This window comes from Anarhichas minor, unplaced genomic scaffold (assembly GCF_050575085.1).
Source record: "Anarhichas minor isolate MPS153535 unplaced genomic scaffold, ASM5057508v1 ptg000058l, whole genome shotgun sequence".
Taxonomy (NCBI): Eukaryota; Metazoa; Chordata; class Actinopteri; order Perciformes; family Anarhichadidae; genus Anarhichas; species Anarhichas minor.
Genome location: NW_027466504.1, coordinates 3,453,642 through 3,471,490, shown reverse-complemented (window position 1 = coordinate 3,471,490; position 17,849 = coordinate 3,453,642). Strand labels below are relative to the sequence as shown.

Here is a 17,849-nt window from a genome sequence, read left to right as displayed (position 1 = left end):
AATGTGCAGGTTAAAGAATGATTTAAAAGTGTTAGCATGCGCTGCTAGGCATACTGTTGAAGTATTGAGAGGGCGGGCTAGCTGTTTACAGTCTTCCTGCTAAGCTAGCTTTATGCTAACAGCATCCTGATACCAGCTTCATACTAAATTAACCAGGAAATCGGTATCAATTTTCTTTTCTGCTGTTAAAGAAACAGCGTTGCAATACCACTGCCATAAGATGGAGGCGTTATCTGGACTGTTTGTACGGTAATCACATCACAGAATCACAGTTCATTTGACAATGATGTATTAATGATTAAAATGACATAAATCATTCACATGGCACTTCAGCAACATGATATATTTTTTTTACATTTATACTTTTCACATCGACAATCCGTGGATGGAGGGAAATTAACAGGCCGACTCATCCCAGTTTTTGTAAAAACTGAACAAAACAAGAAGCCGGCCAGAGGTCTTGAATCATGCAGCTCCTTTAGAGTCTGTGTCCAGCGTGAACAGATTGTATCAACCCATGCTGTCGTTAGTCCCGGCCAAAGGGATGACAGGCAGCCACAGTCGGCGTCTGGTTTCGGATCCGCTGCTCGGCTCCTCCTCTCACACCTCGATGACCACGGTGTCTTTCCGATGTTTGGGCTCATTGGCGAGGTGCGGTTTCTCCGTGCGAGTGTGCCAAACCAGCACCTGAAAAAGACAAGAAAGAAAAAGGTGTGAGTGGGAAACTGCTGACGGTGGAAATGCTGGGCTCTAAATAAAGCATGAACAGGCGGTCGTGCTTGGATGAATACAGCACGGAGGCAGGTGGATGGCAGAGCTGTACAGATAGTGTGTACGAACAAAGACTTAGGTTGATGTTTTTTTTTGTATTAAAGCTGCTGAAACCTGACATTTTGTTTGTGGAAAACACTGAAACACACTGAGAATTGCAGGTTAAAGGATCATTTTAGTTTTTTACAATTTGGGTCTCATGTTTATAGTATTGGTTATCTCTCCTACCCGTAATAACGAGATTGTACTTGAATACTCAATCAAGTTAAAGGTTCTAAGAGACATTTTGACACAAAGATCTGCTACCTGCTGGGTGAGATTATACTGACGGACGCCGCTGCAGCTAAGTATGGGAGGAACCTCCATTACATCAGAGGTGACTTACACTGACTGGCAACCAGAGACGGCCCGAGGCATATGCGGCAGAGGCGACACATCATCATCCAAATGGGCGCCCCAAATAAGGAGAGAATTGTTTTTATTTTTTTAACAAATACTATTTAATACTTTCATTTTGAAATATTACCAAAAAAATGCAACCCAATGACATTTATACACAGCCTATTAAAGATACTTCAAGGAAGTTTTATTTTGTGTTGATTTTGCAGTCATAAGTGGTAGTATTTACGAGCAGCAGAATCCCTTTAGATAACCTCTCATTCTACTGCACTGGGGGTTTGACAGTCCCGGTTCTGGTTCTCCCGCGCCGTCCTTCTCTCCCGCGGGGTCTCCAGCAGCATTGCGTCATCGTTGGCTCCCAGTGGGGACCGCTAGAGTCTGAGCTGAAGAAGTTTCCACCCGGTGGCACCGATGACGAGCATTGAGAATAACTATATAGAAATATTGTTATCTTCTCTCTGATGGTCTCGTTTACTCATGTTGGTCATATAGAGGCATCAGTATTAAATTGATATTGTGTAATAGGTTCCTCACAGAGAGAGCCTATTCCCTGGCGAGGGGCACTAGCTACAGTCTTGCTGGCTACGCTCTGGTATGAATGAAAGGCCAATATGTTGGATTAAAGCCACAGGGTTTTGGTATTTCCCTCGTTGCAAAGACTATTTGAAGTAAGGGCTTCATTCCTTGATGATGCTCTGATGAAATATCCGTCAAATGAAAGACTCCGCTGTATTCTTTGAAACACAAATTTGCATTGTATCCTCCTGCTGTTGAATTTGAAGCTCGCCGGCGCGCCAGGAGGGATTCCGTACACCGGGGGGGGAAACGAGTCTGACGCCTCCTGAAAAAGGATTGCATCTACAGCGGCACGCTGCAGCCGTTTGTCTTGTGTTTGCAGCCAATTTCACAGCAATATATTGGTGAGAAAAAGCAACGAGATGGATGCAGAGATTGATCCTGTTCTGGTGAGAGGGACGCATTTCATTCCTCAGAGAGTTCAAGTGGGGTTATTTGGAGGAGAGAATGTTTGTTTCAGCAGTGGGCTAATGAGCCTATATTTCACGCTTGTGACAATCCTGTGTCCAAAGCGACACACACACATACACATACACACACACACACATACAGACTTATGGAGGCATGATTTATTGCTGGCTGCCGCTGTTTCTGGGCTTCTTCAGGTGGAACATGTCACTTCCTGCGCACTGTGCTGCTAATTGGCCCGCTTTGCATATCTAACGAGGCTAATGTAGCAGCCACTTAAGCATCACTCCAGAAGAAAATGGTGCCGAGCGTGTGTGCGTCTGTTCACACACGTGTGTGTGTGTGCGCACACTCGCTAATCATGTAGTCAGAGTGCCCCCCCCGTCACCCCTGGATTCACACCGCTCTTCATCACGATACACTATTTTCTCTGATGGCTTTGCTCTTGTTTTTTTTACCTCTCTGTCCTCCTTCCTGCTCTATCTTCCTCTTCCTCCCTGAGGCGAAGTGGAGACAAAAAGCTTTAGGTTAGAGTTTTTTTTTTTGCCTTAACAGTATACGGAGAGAGAGGACAGGCCTGTTTCTTCACGTCAGCAGGAAGAATGTGTGGAGATGCAGTGGAAGGTTTTACCTTGAAATAAGATACATCTCAGATGATTGCACTTAAATTCCAGTTTATTGAAACTATCTGTTGCCAATATGTTGGTTTAAAGCCACAGGGTTTTGGTATTTCCCTCGTTGCAAAGACTATTTGAAGTAAGGGCTTCATTCCTTGATGATGCTCTGATGAAATATCTGTCAAATGAAAGACTCCGCTTTCGCCATTTATATCAGTTATAAAAATAAATAAAAATATATACTAAATATAAGGATGTGTAGAGAGCCCAGTATTTGTATTGGTTGATCTTGTTCTTATTTGTATTATAATAAAAGTGGAAATAGGCATCATTTTTGATTTTAGGATAACTAAAATCCAAGTTTTGTCGAAACTAGTCTGTGGTGCTGAATAGATGACACTAAACCACCTGAGTGTAAAATTTGACACCGTAAATTTCCCTTTCTTCTCGGTATACTTTGAACTTCTGTTTTCCAAGTTCCGAGAACAAACTTTTAATCTCGAGACCCAAGATGTACGGAGAGACAAAAAACGCACAAATTCCATTTGTCAATGCACTCAGGATGCTTTAAGGGTCGGGTCACCCAAAGCAGATCTTGTGGCGGTCAGAGATGCATTCAGCCACAAAAATAAAATAAAATGAGCAGAAACCTGAGAGCCAATGCAAATGAAATAAACAGCGGTGTAGTCTTTCAGTCCATGGCTGCATCCCTTTTCTGTCCTCTGTGTCGTTACGTCCGTCTTGTTCATTTCCATTTTCAGTCACTTCACCTATTCTCTTTACACAGGCTTTGACTCACCCTCCTCTACTCACTTCTCTATCTCCTTTTCCTCCTGTGCTATCATCTGTCTCCATCTGTTCTGGCCTCCCCCCTCCTTTCTTGTCCTGTCACTGCTGTCTGTTGCCATTACTCTCTTGCTCTAACTACATTACAGCTCCTGTCAGTCGTCTGCAGATACTGACCCGGCCATCAGATGAGCGCTTCTGCCCTCCATTGTCAAGGTCGGGATTCGGGCTCTGTGATCTGATCGTAGATGCATTCCTCAAAGTGGATAGAGCCTGGAGCTGGGGTGTGTCACAGCTGCTGGAGTGGGCTTTTATTTCCAATAATTTCAACCACAGCTGTGCAGACCAGTAAAGGTGGTTTAGAATGTAACTGAAGCGTGAGAGTTACTTGAATCTGTCAGGCACAAGGTGTAGTAGCCCAGGTATTTACAGTTCTGTTCAGGTTTTTGCTTCACTAGGAATTGTGCAAAAAACTTCAATTTGTCACTGCACTGTTTTTGGTCATGAGCGACACACCCGCCGTGACATAGTTGCATCCCCGAGCAATGGTGTTGTGAACCTGTTGTTTGGGTGCAAAAGCTCACACGAACATCGACGGAGAGTGAGCTGTACCCAGATAGCAACCTTCTGGTTCAGAAGAGAGGAGCCAATACAGAAGGACTTTAAACTTGCATTCTTTCAAATTCTACCTTGTGATTGACAGGTCGCTACCGCTACCAGAGCCATATGCCACAAATGATGCCAGAAATTAGAAGAAATTCCCTCCAGAGATATTGCATAGATATAAGAAGTGCACATAGCGTGATGTCACCCACTGGTACACGGACTGCCGCTATGAAGCCTTGAGTTTGACAATTTGATCGTCGCAAATCCCTCCAGACGAGAAGGGTAAGTAACAACATTCTTATCTGCTGGATAATATTTGTGTATGGATTCAACAAATTAGACATAATTAGTGAGCTTTAGAGGAGTTGTTTTAGCTGTTTCCCTGTTTCTAGTCTTAATGCTAAACTAGGCTAATGTTAGCTCCAGCAACATATTTACCTCAGACATGAGAGTCCTATTGGTCTTCTTAAGACCTTACCTTAACTTACAACCAAATACGTGCTTTTCCAAAAATGTCTTTGCAACTATCATTTTGCAAAACTTACTGACTTGTCAGATTTGTGCATTTTTCTTCAAATAACTACTGTACACTAGATGAACTGTCTGGGTCGTGTCACATCTTCTAACAGTGGCTTCTTGAGTGATGATGTCACGCCGCGCCGCTTTTGTAACTGTGATGCGTGATTAATGCTGATATTGCATCCTTTGGTCTATGCGGTGCTGGGCGCTGACTGATGATGTCACAGCCTGCTAATGGCCTGTATTAATATCGGCGGCAGGGCCCTCCATTAGTGTAATGGGGCTGATAATGATGATGATAGTTTCAACACAAGAGCTGGCGACAGCAGCCAGCTGTAAATGATGATCCAGCAGACCGGGGGGGGGGTCTTTATCCAATTCCCTGCTGGAAACATTTACCTATAACCCACCAGGGTTGACGGTGTGACCTGCACACATACGGTGAAACAGTAAATGGAGATTTCAGATGAAGCAGTTCCTTGCTGCACTTTTACTGTTTGCATTGAGTATGGCAGGTGAAGGAGCAGGATTCAATCAAATCCAAAGCCCTGCTGCTGCTATGTGTCCATCTCCAAAATCGGAATTCTGGATTTTTTTGGCCTGTAGTTGAAAAAAAGTCTCTTGATATTATACATTATAAAATGTATAATATCAACACAATAAAATGCACTACTCAGTGTTAGAATTGGAAATCACCATTCAGTGTAAACTCCTGTAAATGTGTAAATCATCTGATCGGCTCTTCTGATGGGCCATTATAGAGGCCACCATTCAACTATTTACAACCAATGTTGGGTGATAACAATCAATGGACGATGGTCAATCTCAGTATTGACGGATGAGATTGTCGTTGTTTTTTTCATTTATTAATTTAATTTAAAAACAATTGAAACAAAAATAAATAAAAAATAAATGTAAATTGAAGACTCTGCGATTGTTTGGAGCAAACAGGGACGTGGCGTTTAGTTCACATATTCCTGCATGAAGATGTAATATAATCCATTTCTCACAACAGTCCTTTGTGAGAAATGGATTATAATACATCGTCCTTTGTCCTTTGCGGCTTCGTGATGGTTGTCAAGAGGATGAGTGGCTTCATAAAGCCAAGTGCCAACAGGGGCTGTGGTGACTTGAGATGAGCTGCATTGATCTGAGCTGTCTAAGCACACAACCAGAATTGATAGCGCTGTAATGCTACTTCTATCCAATCATAGCTCTGTGTGTGTCTAAGTTTAGCCCGAGCCACCAGACTAAAGCATGACTCATGCTGTCAATAGTGGTGAGAGATACCCCAGGGTTAGTTACTGCTGGGATGGCAGCCATTATTATGAGTGCAGTTTAATATCTGCCACACACACAAACACACACAACTGGGCTTTTATTAAACCCTAGTCAGTGCCATCCACCTCCAGTATGAAGGTTGCAGTCTGATAACGTGCTTATTATATAACTGACCAACCCTGCCCTGCATAATCAAACAGCAATGACTGCGAGAGGTGAAATGTAGAAAAATCCCTTTGATTTCATAGAGAGCACAAACTGCATGTTGTCTTAATGAAGACATGACCTTTGACCCTTAAAACACAAGTGCAAGGGAAGCTACCATCTGTGCCTGCTCATTTCATGAATCTCTGATACATACTGAGGCTTGAACACAAAAGTTGTCAGAAATAGTCGAGATTGCTTCATGAATATCTTTGTTATGTGTTTTATGGAGATTTATGCTTCTCATATGCATATTATTTGGTTTATCTTCCAACAAAGTTTACAAAAAAACATAAAACTACAACCATGTACCTAAAGTAAACAGATAATAAATCACGATTTGTGTTACAAGCCTGTGTTTAACAAAAGAAACGGAGCCGGGCCGGCCGTGCATGCTTTTAGTGCACGTGTTTTTAGTGCACGTGTTTTTAGTGCACGTGCTTTTAGTGCACGTGCTTCTAGTGCACGTGCTTCTAGTGCACTCGAGCACAGTGGTTGCGTTAGACTCTCTCCTTGAAAACATTCTGTCATAATCTATCGTCAACCTACATTGTAATTTAAAACATGGGCTAAAGGCCATTTACAGGCAGAGTCCAACACACTTTTTGTCGAATTCAGCAAATATCTCCTCACAGTCCGCCAGCTGTCCGTTCAGGAAGTGCAATAAAAATAACAACAATCTGGTGTTTGAACACAGCCCTGGCTCTGTAAATGGGAGACAGATAAACGTGGATCGGACCGAGGCACCAGGGCTGCACTTACTGTCACGGAGAGCAAAACGTGGATTAAAGCAGTGTAGTTCGTTTGATTAAATCATAGAATTTTTGAAATGATCAACACATTTAGAGATTTGGAATGAGGACTGAGACAGCAGCTCACTGTCTTTAATAGTTAACAAACAGAACAAGTTTATAGATTACGTGTTTAAAAGGGCATGGACAGAAAACATGAAGAGACACACCACACCGACCGAACCGCCACTCTTCATTTTTCATGTCAACACAAACAAAGAAGATACTTTTTTTTCTTTCTGCTGCCACACACTGGAGACTGGACTTACCAGACTCTCTGAATGCGGGATTTCTAGATCCTGCACTCTGTGACCTGCAGTGGTCACTGACGCACGCCAAGGCCTTCAGTCTGGCAAAATGACGGACGCCCTTCAGATTAGTTCCCTCATTGAGCTCAAGGCTGCCGCTCTGCACTGCTCTCATACATTCACCCTCCAGGTAAACACTGTTAGCTCTGTCAGCACGTTTGCCGTAGTTGTTTCTGTTAGCGCCGTTAGCAACGAGCCGCTGGCTCAGGCGTTGCCGTGTTGAGAGCCGCTGAGAGCCAATCGAAATGCTTCCAATCTCGTTTAATGCACCTGAGGTGTCTATGATTAAAAAAAACAAAACAGAGATAGCTATTGACAAAAAAAAGGGCTATAATGGCTCATTTGGACATCATGCATAGTTTAAAAAGTGGAAGGTGTGCATGCAGTGGGAGGAAGTCTAGATGACAAGTGTCTATAAAAAAACCTATTCACAAAAAAACTCTTTTGGTCATTTTTGAATGCAATTTTAAAGACTTCAGCGAATTCATTTCCCATCTACTGTCATGTTGTCATGCTTCTGTGTCAGTCCATGAGGTGGAAATAACACCTGTGGAACATCCGTCAGGCTTCCCTGTGCACTATACAGCTAATCTGGTTGATAAGAAGTTATTGAGGATGAGCTTCGCCAAATGAATATTGAGCTTAAACGTATCTACGCCTTTGAGTTTTCACGAGTCACTGTCCTCCACTACAGCGTGGAGCCGTAAGCGCCACATAAGGCCCTTGACCCGAATTGTTACATAGTCAGAAGCATTTCCGTCTGTTGCCACGGTGCCAAGCGTCGTCTGGTTTGCTCACCCGGGTGCAATTGTTGGCCTTGGGCTCCAACTCGGTGACCTTGGTGATCTGCTTGAGGAAGTCGGACTCCTGCATCCCCGGCTGGGAGCCGCGCCGCTTGAACTGCGCCCGCGGGTTCGCCAGGATCACCTGGAGGTTCACCGCAAAACCTGAGGGGGAGAGAGAGAGAAAGAGAGAGAGGGAGAAGGAAGAAGAGGGGGAGGAGGAAGAGTGGGAGCAAAGAAAGGGAGAAAGGGAGAGGGAGGTTATAGCCAGCATGGATTAAAAGCACATTACAAGCCTATTATAATCACAGCAGAAAATGATAGAGTGCATTAGTGTATCTAATGACTATAATATGGCTGATATGAAATTCCTTTACCACAGGGGTCTGCCATTCTCCTGTGATAATTGCGCTATAGATGAGAAGGGAAAGCATGAGAAAGTCAGAGGGAAGTCAAACAGCTCATGATGCCAGTGTGTTGTAGCAGAGGTGGGGATTAATGGCTGGCTTGCAACCAGATTTAATCAACCTGATTAGAAAAATTGGTAACGGTGGGAGTAAATGTGACCCCCGCATAATTGCTTGGAAAGACATTAGCTGTCCTGCAGTACAACCAGAAATATGTTTGGAAGGTTGAAAAGAAATGGTTACAATTTTGAGTTGAATGTTCAAATAATTGTTTCCATGAATCGAATAAGGCCACAAACTAAACGCAAAAGCTACGACTGACCTCTCCTACTGCTGCGCTTAACCTTGCTCCCGTCAACACGTGAGAGGAGAACACGTCGTTCGCACATCCGATGTGATGTCCGACCCCGCAGCCAGGGGTCAGACGGTGACACGCGATGTGTCTCTTTAACATCCGTTTGCCTCGACATCTACAGCTAACCCTTTGCTGACACGGCAAAGTGCTCAGAGTATGAGTGACATGTAAAGATTAGGAATCCTTGGAGTTTTAGATAGAAGTGATGGGCTTTTTCAGAGAGGTAGTTTTGTGGCACATTTTCAGCAAAGTGTCTCTCTCTGCTGGCCTCCGTTCTTCTGTCTGCAGTTTGACTGTGTTTGGCAAGTGTGTTCATGCAAAATGAAGTAATTCTGCATTTGTATTAATTAACAGATGCTCTTCAAATCCAAGACTCTGGCCTCCAAATGCCTCAAGTTGTTGACACATTGACCCGATGATTGTCGGACCTCTTTAACAGCTGGTGATTGAATGAAAAGTATTGAGTCGTGTGCAACATTTGTTGTTCATTTCGCTGGCAGTACTTTTTCCCCCCCAGAACACACTATATGTTTATCACAAGATAGATAGATTATCCTCCATTTGGTCCTACTTTAGCTATAGTAAAAGCAGATTATCACTTCAATTTAAGAAAATAATCCTATCCCATCGTCCAAAATGTAAGCGAGCAGTAAGGATAAAAGCGATGCTCTCTCACATTCTGGGGTAGAAATAGCGAAGACAGCGTTAAGTGAGTTCTCGGTGGTCTTCTCCTTTTCAGTAACAAACATCAACAAAGTCACTCCCACTGCTCACCACGACCACTGCGCTCATATTGTCTCATATCCAGTAGTGAGACAAATCAAGAACACCTTCCAGGTTACATGGATGTAACTCCAGTTCAATGAGTATGTGGGTTGCTTACCTTTTCTAATGTAGAGATACCGTGGGGAGTACAATTAAAACATGATACGGCCTGAAACAGTGCTATGAAACTCTACTAACGTAGGGCCAGGCGATGTGGAGGAAATGAAATTCCTTGTTAATGATAATGCAACAATATTGTAGGGTTGACCATTATTGCATTCGCATCAATCAAACAATGTGATTTTTGATAAATAATCATCGGTTATGTGGATTTACACCATGATCTGGGTTAATAGTTGATTCTGATTGGCTGCAGGGTTCCTGATAATGGAGACCTACGAGGCAGCTCCAGTTAAACTGTTTGCTTACCGTTCTAATGCGTTGGCTACATTAAAGGGAATAAATAAATACATTTGAATATCTCATTTACAACCATGAGTGTAGTCCTTCTGTGCCTCATTCTTTGAACACCACAGGGTGACTGCAACACACAAGTTGCAGGGAGCCCCTCGGAACTGACACACATTATAAGCGATCGTCTCTCCCGTTCGTTATTCAACAGTACACATGACCTCCCATTTGTTCGTGAAAATATGATATTGATTTGAGGACAATGACATGGCTGGATATCTAGCTAGTCTTAAAACAGTGTCAAATTATATTTATGTTTGTCAACCGTACGCAATGCCATTGACTAATGTTGCAAGCACAACATAAGCTTCATGCTAGCGTTATGCTAATTTAAATGTAGCAAAAATATTCATATCGATTTCGGGACAATGCTATGGCTATTTATCAAGCTTGTCCTGTTGTTGAACAGACTATAAAATTAAACCATTGTTTGTCAACCGTACGCATTGTTGTTGGCTTTGAATCTTGCTAGCATAAAGTTAGTTTCTGGCTCGTAGCTGAGCCAAAGGATTTTATGAGCTGAGCGGACAAGAAATATCTCCCGTTGCCAAGTCGTGTATAAGGTCCGTCCTATTTACGGGAGCATTGAACAATGTGTCTATTGTATAAGTGTCTCATGGGATGGTAATGTTTATTCCAGACATTAGCAAACCCTCAGGGTTACCAGGGAAACAGAGTTAATGGTTTGTAAACAAAACTTTAGATTTTAGTTGCAAAACACGTGAAATCACAAATTATTGGTCTTCATTTCTTTTTCTTTGGCAAGTGATATGCCGGATAATGGCCGACGAGATGCCCATTAGCAGGAACCAAAAGACGGTGCCAAAAGCGTCCAATGTGCGGCTTTATTTTTCTTCCTAAAATGTAAACTATTCCTTTAAACCTAGCATGTGCTAAACCTAAAATGACCAAACCAGAAACCTTGTAAAATGGTCTATGCTTTTCTATTTTTCACAGGCATAATGGACGTTGAGGAAAAACCAAAACTGCCTCTCAGCAAGTTCATTACGTAGGCTAGAACCTGAAATCAGTGGCTGTCTGCACGGTGGGAAAGATCCAAACACTATGGTGTAATTTAAAGGACAATGTCATTTGTTTTAAATGGGCTAAAACCTGTAGGGTCCTTAAATACCCCATCAAGACAGCAAAAATATCAGTGTAGGTGTAGTTGTGTTTTTAAGCAGTGCAGCATTTCTCCGAGGTATGCTGAAGTTTTTAGTTTAGAACGTGACGGGAGGATATTTTCAGAAATTGCTGTGATTCCCCATGCTCATGGTCTCGGCATAATTACTGAATATTTATTTATGCAAATCGTTAGTGGGTGGCACGCCTTGGCAATCAGTGCATTAGTACTGGTGGTGAATTACCCCCCAGTAATTCAGCGCCCTCGCCTCCTCTCTTTACTCTGTCCCCCTTTGACAGAACAGCATTTTCTAAAGGTTCTGACACATGGCCAGCAGTCCTCTGAGTAATGTGAGAGTCAGCGCGGGTCACGCAGAAACAAACTGCAGACATGCTAATTAGATTTGGTTTATCATCACACTTATATATAGGCTTAAGTCTGCTGCATTCTAGGCGAGGTCAACCGTCACAAACACATCCCAAACTTATACTTGCTCGCATATACAGACACAAATATACATACCAAGGTGACTGAGAGCAAGTTGAAAGACTCTTACTGAACCAGTGACTCCAGACTGAAGGTCATACTGCCACTGATAACCACAGAGTAACAAAACAACACAAGCAATTTTGACTTTGAACTAATTAAAAGCGTCTTGGGCAGCGACGGTGGAAGGCTTGTACCTTGTACATTCTACATCCAGTGGGTCAGACTACTGACCCCCCCAACAATATTACAAGTTTAAGGTACAAAAAGCTCAAATGCTATCAGCAAACTCCCACCGTTGCACAATACCTCCACAAAAGAAACACACAGACCCTGATACGACACCTATACAGTTGTTAGGTTACGCAGGCTCATTACTGCTCTGTGTGCGATACTGCAGGCTAATCACAGAGATGAATGCAACTCAGGTGGAGCGGATAGATATGAGAGCAATTACAAGATAGGCATCTTCTAACCCGCAGCCGGCCTCGGCGATATGGAGATCACAGCTTATCCGAGCCATGTTTGGCTGAGAGGCTACTGTCCAGACTCTTCCCTAACTTTGTCCCACTTCACATCTGACCCGGCTGACCTATATGACTGCATGTGTCCAGTGAATGCTAAGTTACCTTTTTTGGAGGAAAAATGATTTGCCTGTAGTACAAGTGCAACTGTATGTTCCAAAGCTTCATTTGGTGGCATTACTAATGCAACATTATGGCTGAACAAGCTTGCATTTATAATGTATTCCCTTTTTTGAGAATCTGTACCGCTCAAACCAACGGATCTATTCGGTCTCTAATCAGGTTCATGAACACTTTTTATAGCCGATTTCAATCCAAAACTCTGAACATAACCAGGCTAGGTCTTCGTGGGACACCCCTCTGGCCAGCAGATCCATCCGTATACATATCAAAATATAATGGTTTACTACAAGTGTCTTTAAATTGTATGTGCGCAGAGGGAATTGCCACGAAATGTTCTGAGCTAAAGGAAGATAAAATCCTTTATTTACAAAAGAAAGTGTAACCTTTCAGTGTCTTGTATTGTAATACTACATATCTTCAAACAACGTAAAATCCAACATATCAAGTAAAGAGAAAACAGATCTGTGAAAAAGGGTAAAAGAAGACTGAATAAACATAAGTCTTCTTGTGCTGTATTGATTTGACTTATTGTGGTGCTGAAGCTTTGGTAGCCTGAGGGAACTATGTGATCACTCTGTTGCCCTCTAGGTTTACTGCCTCTGTTCCATCCCATTGCTATGTGAGTCATTTTTAATTCAGAGGCCGATATGAAACACAAAAGACTTTACCTCCAGGGCAAAAACAGATGAGCACACTACGACAGTGCGGTATTAAAATACGCCGGCGATAAATGAACTGATGCGTTAACCCTCTGTCACCAGTTCATGTAACACCACAGAGGTCCGCTGAGATGCCCTTCAGCAAACGTGTATATCTGCTCCTCTGAAACACACGGGGTCGTGGTTATTAAATTAGAAAAACCTCCGACTGACAGGTTTCTGTTTCGTTTGAATAAAGACAACTGGAGAAAGGTGACACAGTACCACCCACACAGTTTGATTGGCAGACGACCACTGAGACTTGCGGTGCAAAAATGCCATGGCAACAAGCACCTGGCACCGACAACTGAGACAAAGACAAGCAGAAATGTTGATCTTATGACCACCACAGTGGGTACTGGGTCCCGGAAAACTTGAAGTCTATTCAAAAACAGAAGAAGACACAGTAAATACATTACTTTTCACTGGAACGGTCTCATTAGCAAATTTAGCTTCTTTCAATGAGAATCTGGGTGATGATTCTGAAGATAATTGCTCTTTTAAGGGCTTAAAAAGAAGTTGTTTTCATGTAAGCAGTAAATCCAAATACAGTCTTCAATAGAGGGCTATTGTGACATTACAGACCTCCATATCTTCTCATAGTCTTTCAGCAGAACTTCTGTTCACTGGTTGCATGAAGCCAACATGTCGACGGCCGTAATCCAAGATGGCGACAGCCAAAACTTTAAATTTGAGTCCTCAAAACGGCAGTCCACAAACCAATGGGTGACGTCGCGATGACTACCTCCAGTTCTTATATACAGCCTCGGGTTTTTCTTCCTCTGTTCAGTTGTGCAGTTTCAGTTCCACTCCTACTGCAGTACTTCAGTGCAGGAGGATCTTTAACTGCTCCTGCACACTGCCTCTATCCTCCTCTCATCTCACCATCTCAGGAGCAGGAAATAAACTCTGCAGGTTAAACACGTTCATGTCCCAATCTAAGGGAACACTACCAAGGCAAAAGTACCACATATTTGCTTGCACTGTTTTGCAAAGATGCAGCTCTGTTCGCTTGTCTACTCGTATCAATTCAAGTGCTGGCAGGTGTGCGCTTGCGTGTCTTGCAAATAGATGCGTGATGTAGTAATTGTGTGTGTGTGTCTGTGTGCACTTGACTATAATGACACACACACACACACACACTCTGTAGTACTCCACGCCATCATTGTCCAGGCTCCATTGTGTCTGGCTAAATGAGACAGAGCAGGAGATGGGGGGCTTTAGTGGTCTGCTAACAATACAGCGCTGTATAACACAATACTATTAGGACACGCACTCAGCGCCCTATTGTAAATCCCATGAATAATAATTTAAGAATGAATAAAGTTCGGGCCGTTCGCACGCCGCAGCCATTGTTGTTCTTGCTGAGTTTAAAACAAAAAAAAAGAAAAATGCTCGGGCAGCGCAGCCGCGGCGGTAAATCTTAGCGGCGGTAAATTGACAGTGTAATTATATAGTGCAGTGTTAAAGTAAGGCTGATAATTACAGTGTGTGTGTGTGTGTGTGTGCGATTAGGTGGAATGGGTTGGTTGGAAGGAGGATGGAGGAGATGAGATCTCGGGCCTCGTGGCGGAGCAGGAAAGGTGGAGGAGAGAAAAAAAGAGAGGTTGGCTCATGTTATCGTGGTTTAATTAACAATAATCCCAAGGGGCAGACCTGTGCATGTGTGTGTGTGTGTGTGTGTGTGAGCGCACCTGTGCCCCCCCTCCGGCTGGGTCCGCATATGTGTTTGGACTGATGAGCATGCAATCATCATCTAATCGTCTAATGACATGAAGCGATTTCCCACAGAGATGCTGAATACAGTGTATGTGTGGGTGGGTGAAGTGGCATAATGAGTGGTGACCGACAGGGCGTCATTATTTGGTCAGCGTGATGAATTCATTCTCTCTCAGGTGAGGGGGAACACTGGTGCTCTGATTGGATTTTTACACTGGAGATTTGGAGATGTAATAATAACCACAAGACACATTGTGGACTTGGCGCTCCCATATCAAAACTGTCACTACCCCCAACCACATGCATTCATGTCACTGCTGCTGGATTTTAGATTTACTCTAATCTTAAAGGTCGTTAGCCTAGCTTAGCATAAAGCAGCAGGAAGTTAAAAAAAACACCAATACCGCTAAAGCTCCTTTATAAACAATATAAATAATCGTGTTTGTTTTAATCTGCACTCAAACATGAATGTAAAAGCAATACTTTGTGGTGTTAGAGGGAGTCGTGCAGTGTCATTATTTTGTGACATCATCGCTGTCATCACATCCGTTGACCCAGCACCACTGTGCCCGGCTACCTGCCTGTGACTCCGCTGTTGTTTGCCAAGAAATAGATCCAGCATGTAACTCCTGCTGAAACCACAAGCTGTCAATGTATTTTGACCCTTTCTGCTACATGCTAAGCTATTCACATACTGGCTCCAGCGTCAGAGTTAATGTTATGAGAGTGGTGTTGCTCAGCTCATGTAACTCATGTAAATCTGAGAGAAAATCAAATAACAATTTTAGTACTTGGGCTTCGCAGGAATTGAAATGTAGAAATGATCATAAATATAGTAATTGTGATATTTTTCTGCTAGAGAAAGTTATTTCAGAAAGCAATAGCAACAAATGAAAACAGAAGAAAAGACTATAACATGAGTTTTTAGAATGTTTCAAAAAAGACGACACAGTGTCTACACCTTTTAATATAGACAGAAGAGACGTCACTGTTACTATGTACTGAGCACATTAACAGAGCAGGACACACTTGTCTGACTTTACATTGAGGCCTTGGGAGTCCTTTTGAGACAACACGCTGTACAATAAATGAATAAATGTGTCACATAACGGCCAGCTTCCCGATGCCTCCGACTGCTGCGTTCCTCCGATTCAGATTTCATCTAATCTGTCGCTTTTCAGAACCGCTTAATTCGACGTGACTCTGCAATCCTGCGTTGTGATTTATCTCTGGAATAAACAATCAAGCCGAGTAGCACGGGAGCTCCTGTGTGGAGGAGCAACAGTCGGAATATTAAATTGGAAAGATCACATCTCATTTTATGGTAAATTAAGCCCTGAAATAAACAGAGGCTCAATAGATCTCGTCAGGTAAACTCACAGAAGGAAAAGAGCACAGCGCATTGTTTTCTGTTTGTTCTCTGCTCAGATGAAAGCCAGTTGACCTTAAACTGGTTTGTAATCAGTGAGCTGATCAATAAAATCTTTTGACGTTTCCACAAAGTGTTGAGAACTAAAAGCGAGGAACTACTTTTTCACCGCTTATTCCTAAACCGTTTAAAACACTACAGCAGAACCAGAGTAAGAGTCTTTCACTGGTCCATTCACCAAGTGTTTACCTCCAGATGTTACATGATTCTACTCGGTCAACATTTTTACAATCCTGCTGTGGTAGATAAAAATCAGAAAAGAGTAACAAAGAGATGGAACGTGACCCAGGTCATACACTGCTCTTCACTTAAGTACCTTAAGTAATCTATTTAATCTCACGGTGAAAACAAGCAAGTAAATACCTTATCGTGCCTTGTTTCCATTATTTGATAACGCAAAGACTTTATATTCCATGAAGTCAGGGTCTCAACCTCTTTCACTAGATCCTTCCTGAGCAACAGCGTCCCAGAGCAGGCTGTTCTCATTCACTGTTTGTACTTATACCTACAAAAAGTAATACACTTCAATATATAATCAAATACATAACCAAAGTAATCTTGAGTCAGGACGTGCACGGCTGCCTCTGAAGACGTCAGGTGACGTAGTATGGATAGAGACCACGTCCAAATAGGAAGGAGGTCAGGGTGAATGGATGGGTCAAGCAAACACAGGACAGCAAAAATCAAATTTGACTTCTTTTACCTTCCTTTTGTTACGTAGCCTACTTACACATACGTACATATATTATGGAAGAAACTTACTTATTTTGACACAAAAACAATCTTTTTCTAAACCAAACAAAGTAGTTTTGTTGTTTAGTGGGGCTAAAAATGTATATTTTTTATTTATGGATGGGTCATTAGAATTAAAAGAGTTGATGAACTGGAAATTCTTGTCTTGAAGGCGGCACTAGAAGACAGGTCAGAGGGTAACTAAAATCATTAGGCACTAGAGAGGGGGGGTGGGCGTCCCGTTCCTACCCTCCTTCCTCCGGCACCCTTGCTTGGATCCCGTCCATCTTCCTTTTGATCTCAACTACACACCTCAAAAGTTTGATGACTGCATCTCGCAGAGACGTAATGAAACAATGTGTAATAAACACTACCAGCGTAATATAACACAATGTGTAATAAACACTACCAGCGTAATATAACACAATGTGTAATTATATTACTTATTAGGGGTCGTTCCTTACCTGCCATGTCAGTGGCGAAGGTTCGGTCCGGTCTCCAGCCGGTGTACCAGCCCACCACTTTACCCCCGGACACCAGGGGGCGCTCATACGCTCTGCCGCCTACAAATCCCACGGGCCAAACAGAAACACCTCGAGTACTACGCATCTGGAAGAAGACGGAAGAAGGAACGGTTTTAGTTCAGTAAGCACATAACTGCGTTCACTCAAGCTGAATAAGTACACATTCATTTCTGAGGGTACATCCCAAGTCTCTTAATTGTCGTTTCCTCGCTCCTCGATCCTCGCTTGAACCGGAAGTTGTTTCTGCGCCGCCATATTGACGGCCGTCCCAAAGCTCTAAAGTAGCTCGGAGGAGCGAGGATGGAGGAGGGAGGAGGGACCTCGGAGGAGCCATGAGCGAGGAACCACGAGAACAGACTTCCAGGAAGTCTTTTAACGGCCGACACGCCCCCTTATTGTTCATCAGTTATGTGATTGGACGCTGCAGCCGATCGGACTGACTGAC

At 43.0% G+C, this 17,849-nt stretch overlaps 1 protein-coding gene across 1 annotated transcript in view; it reads right to left on the bottom strand.

Annotated features, from left to right (window-relative positions):
• Positions 1-600: 600 nt before the first annotated feature.
• b3gat2 (beta-1,3-glucuronyltransferase 2 (glucuronosyltransferase S)) overlaps positions 601-17,849 on the bottom strand; it is a 43,554-nt gene continuing 26,305 nt past the window's right edge. Inside the window, exons 2-4 of the mRNA XM_076076998.1 lie at positions 17,345-17,489; positions 8,065-8,213; positions 601-687 (exon numbers count right to left, since the gene is read on the bottom strand). Of these exons, the coding sequence (XP_075933113.1) occupies positions 601-687; positions 8,065-8,213; positions 17,345-17,489 (381 nt within the window). The remainder of the gene's footprint in view (positions 688-8,064; positions 8,214-17,344; positions 17,490-17,849) is intronic.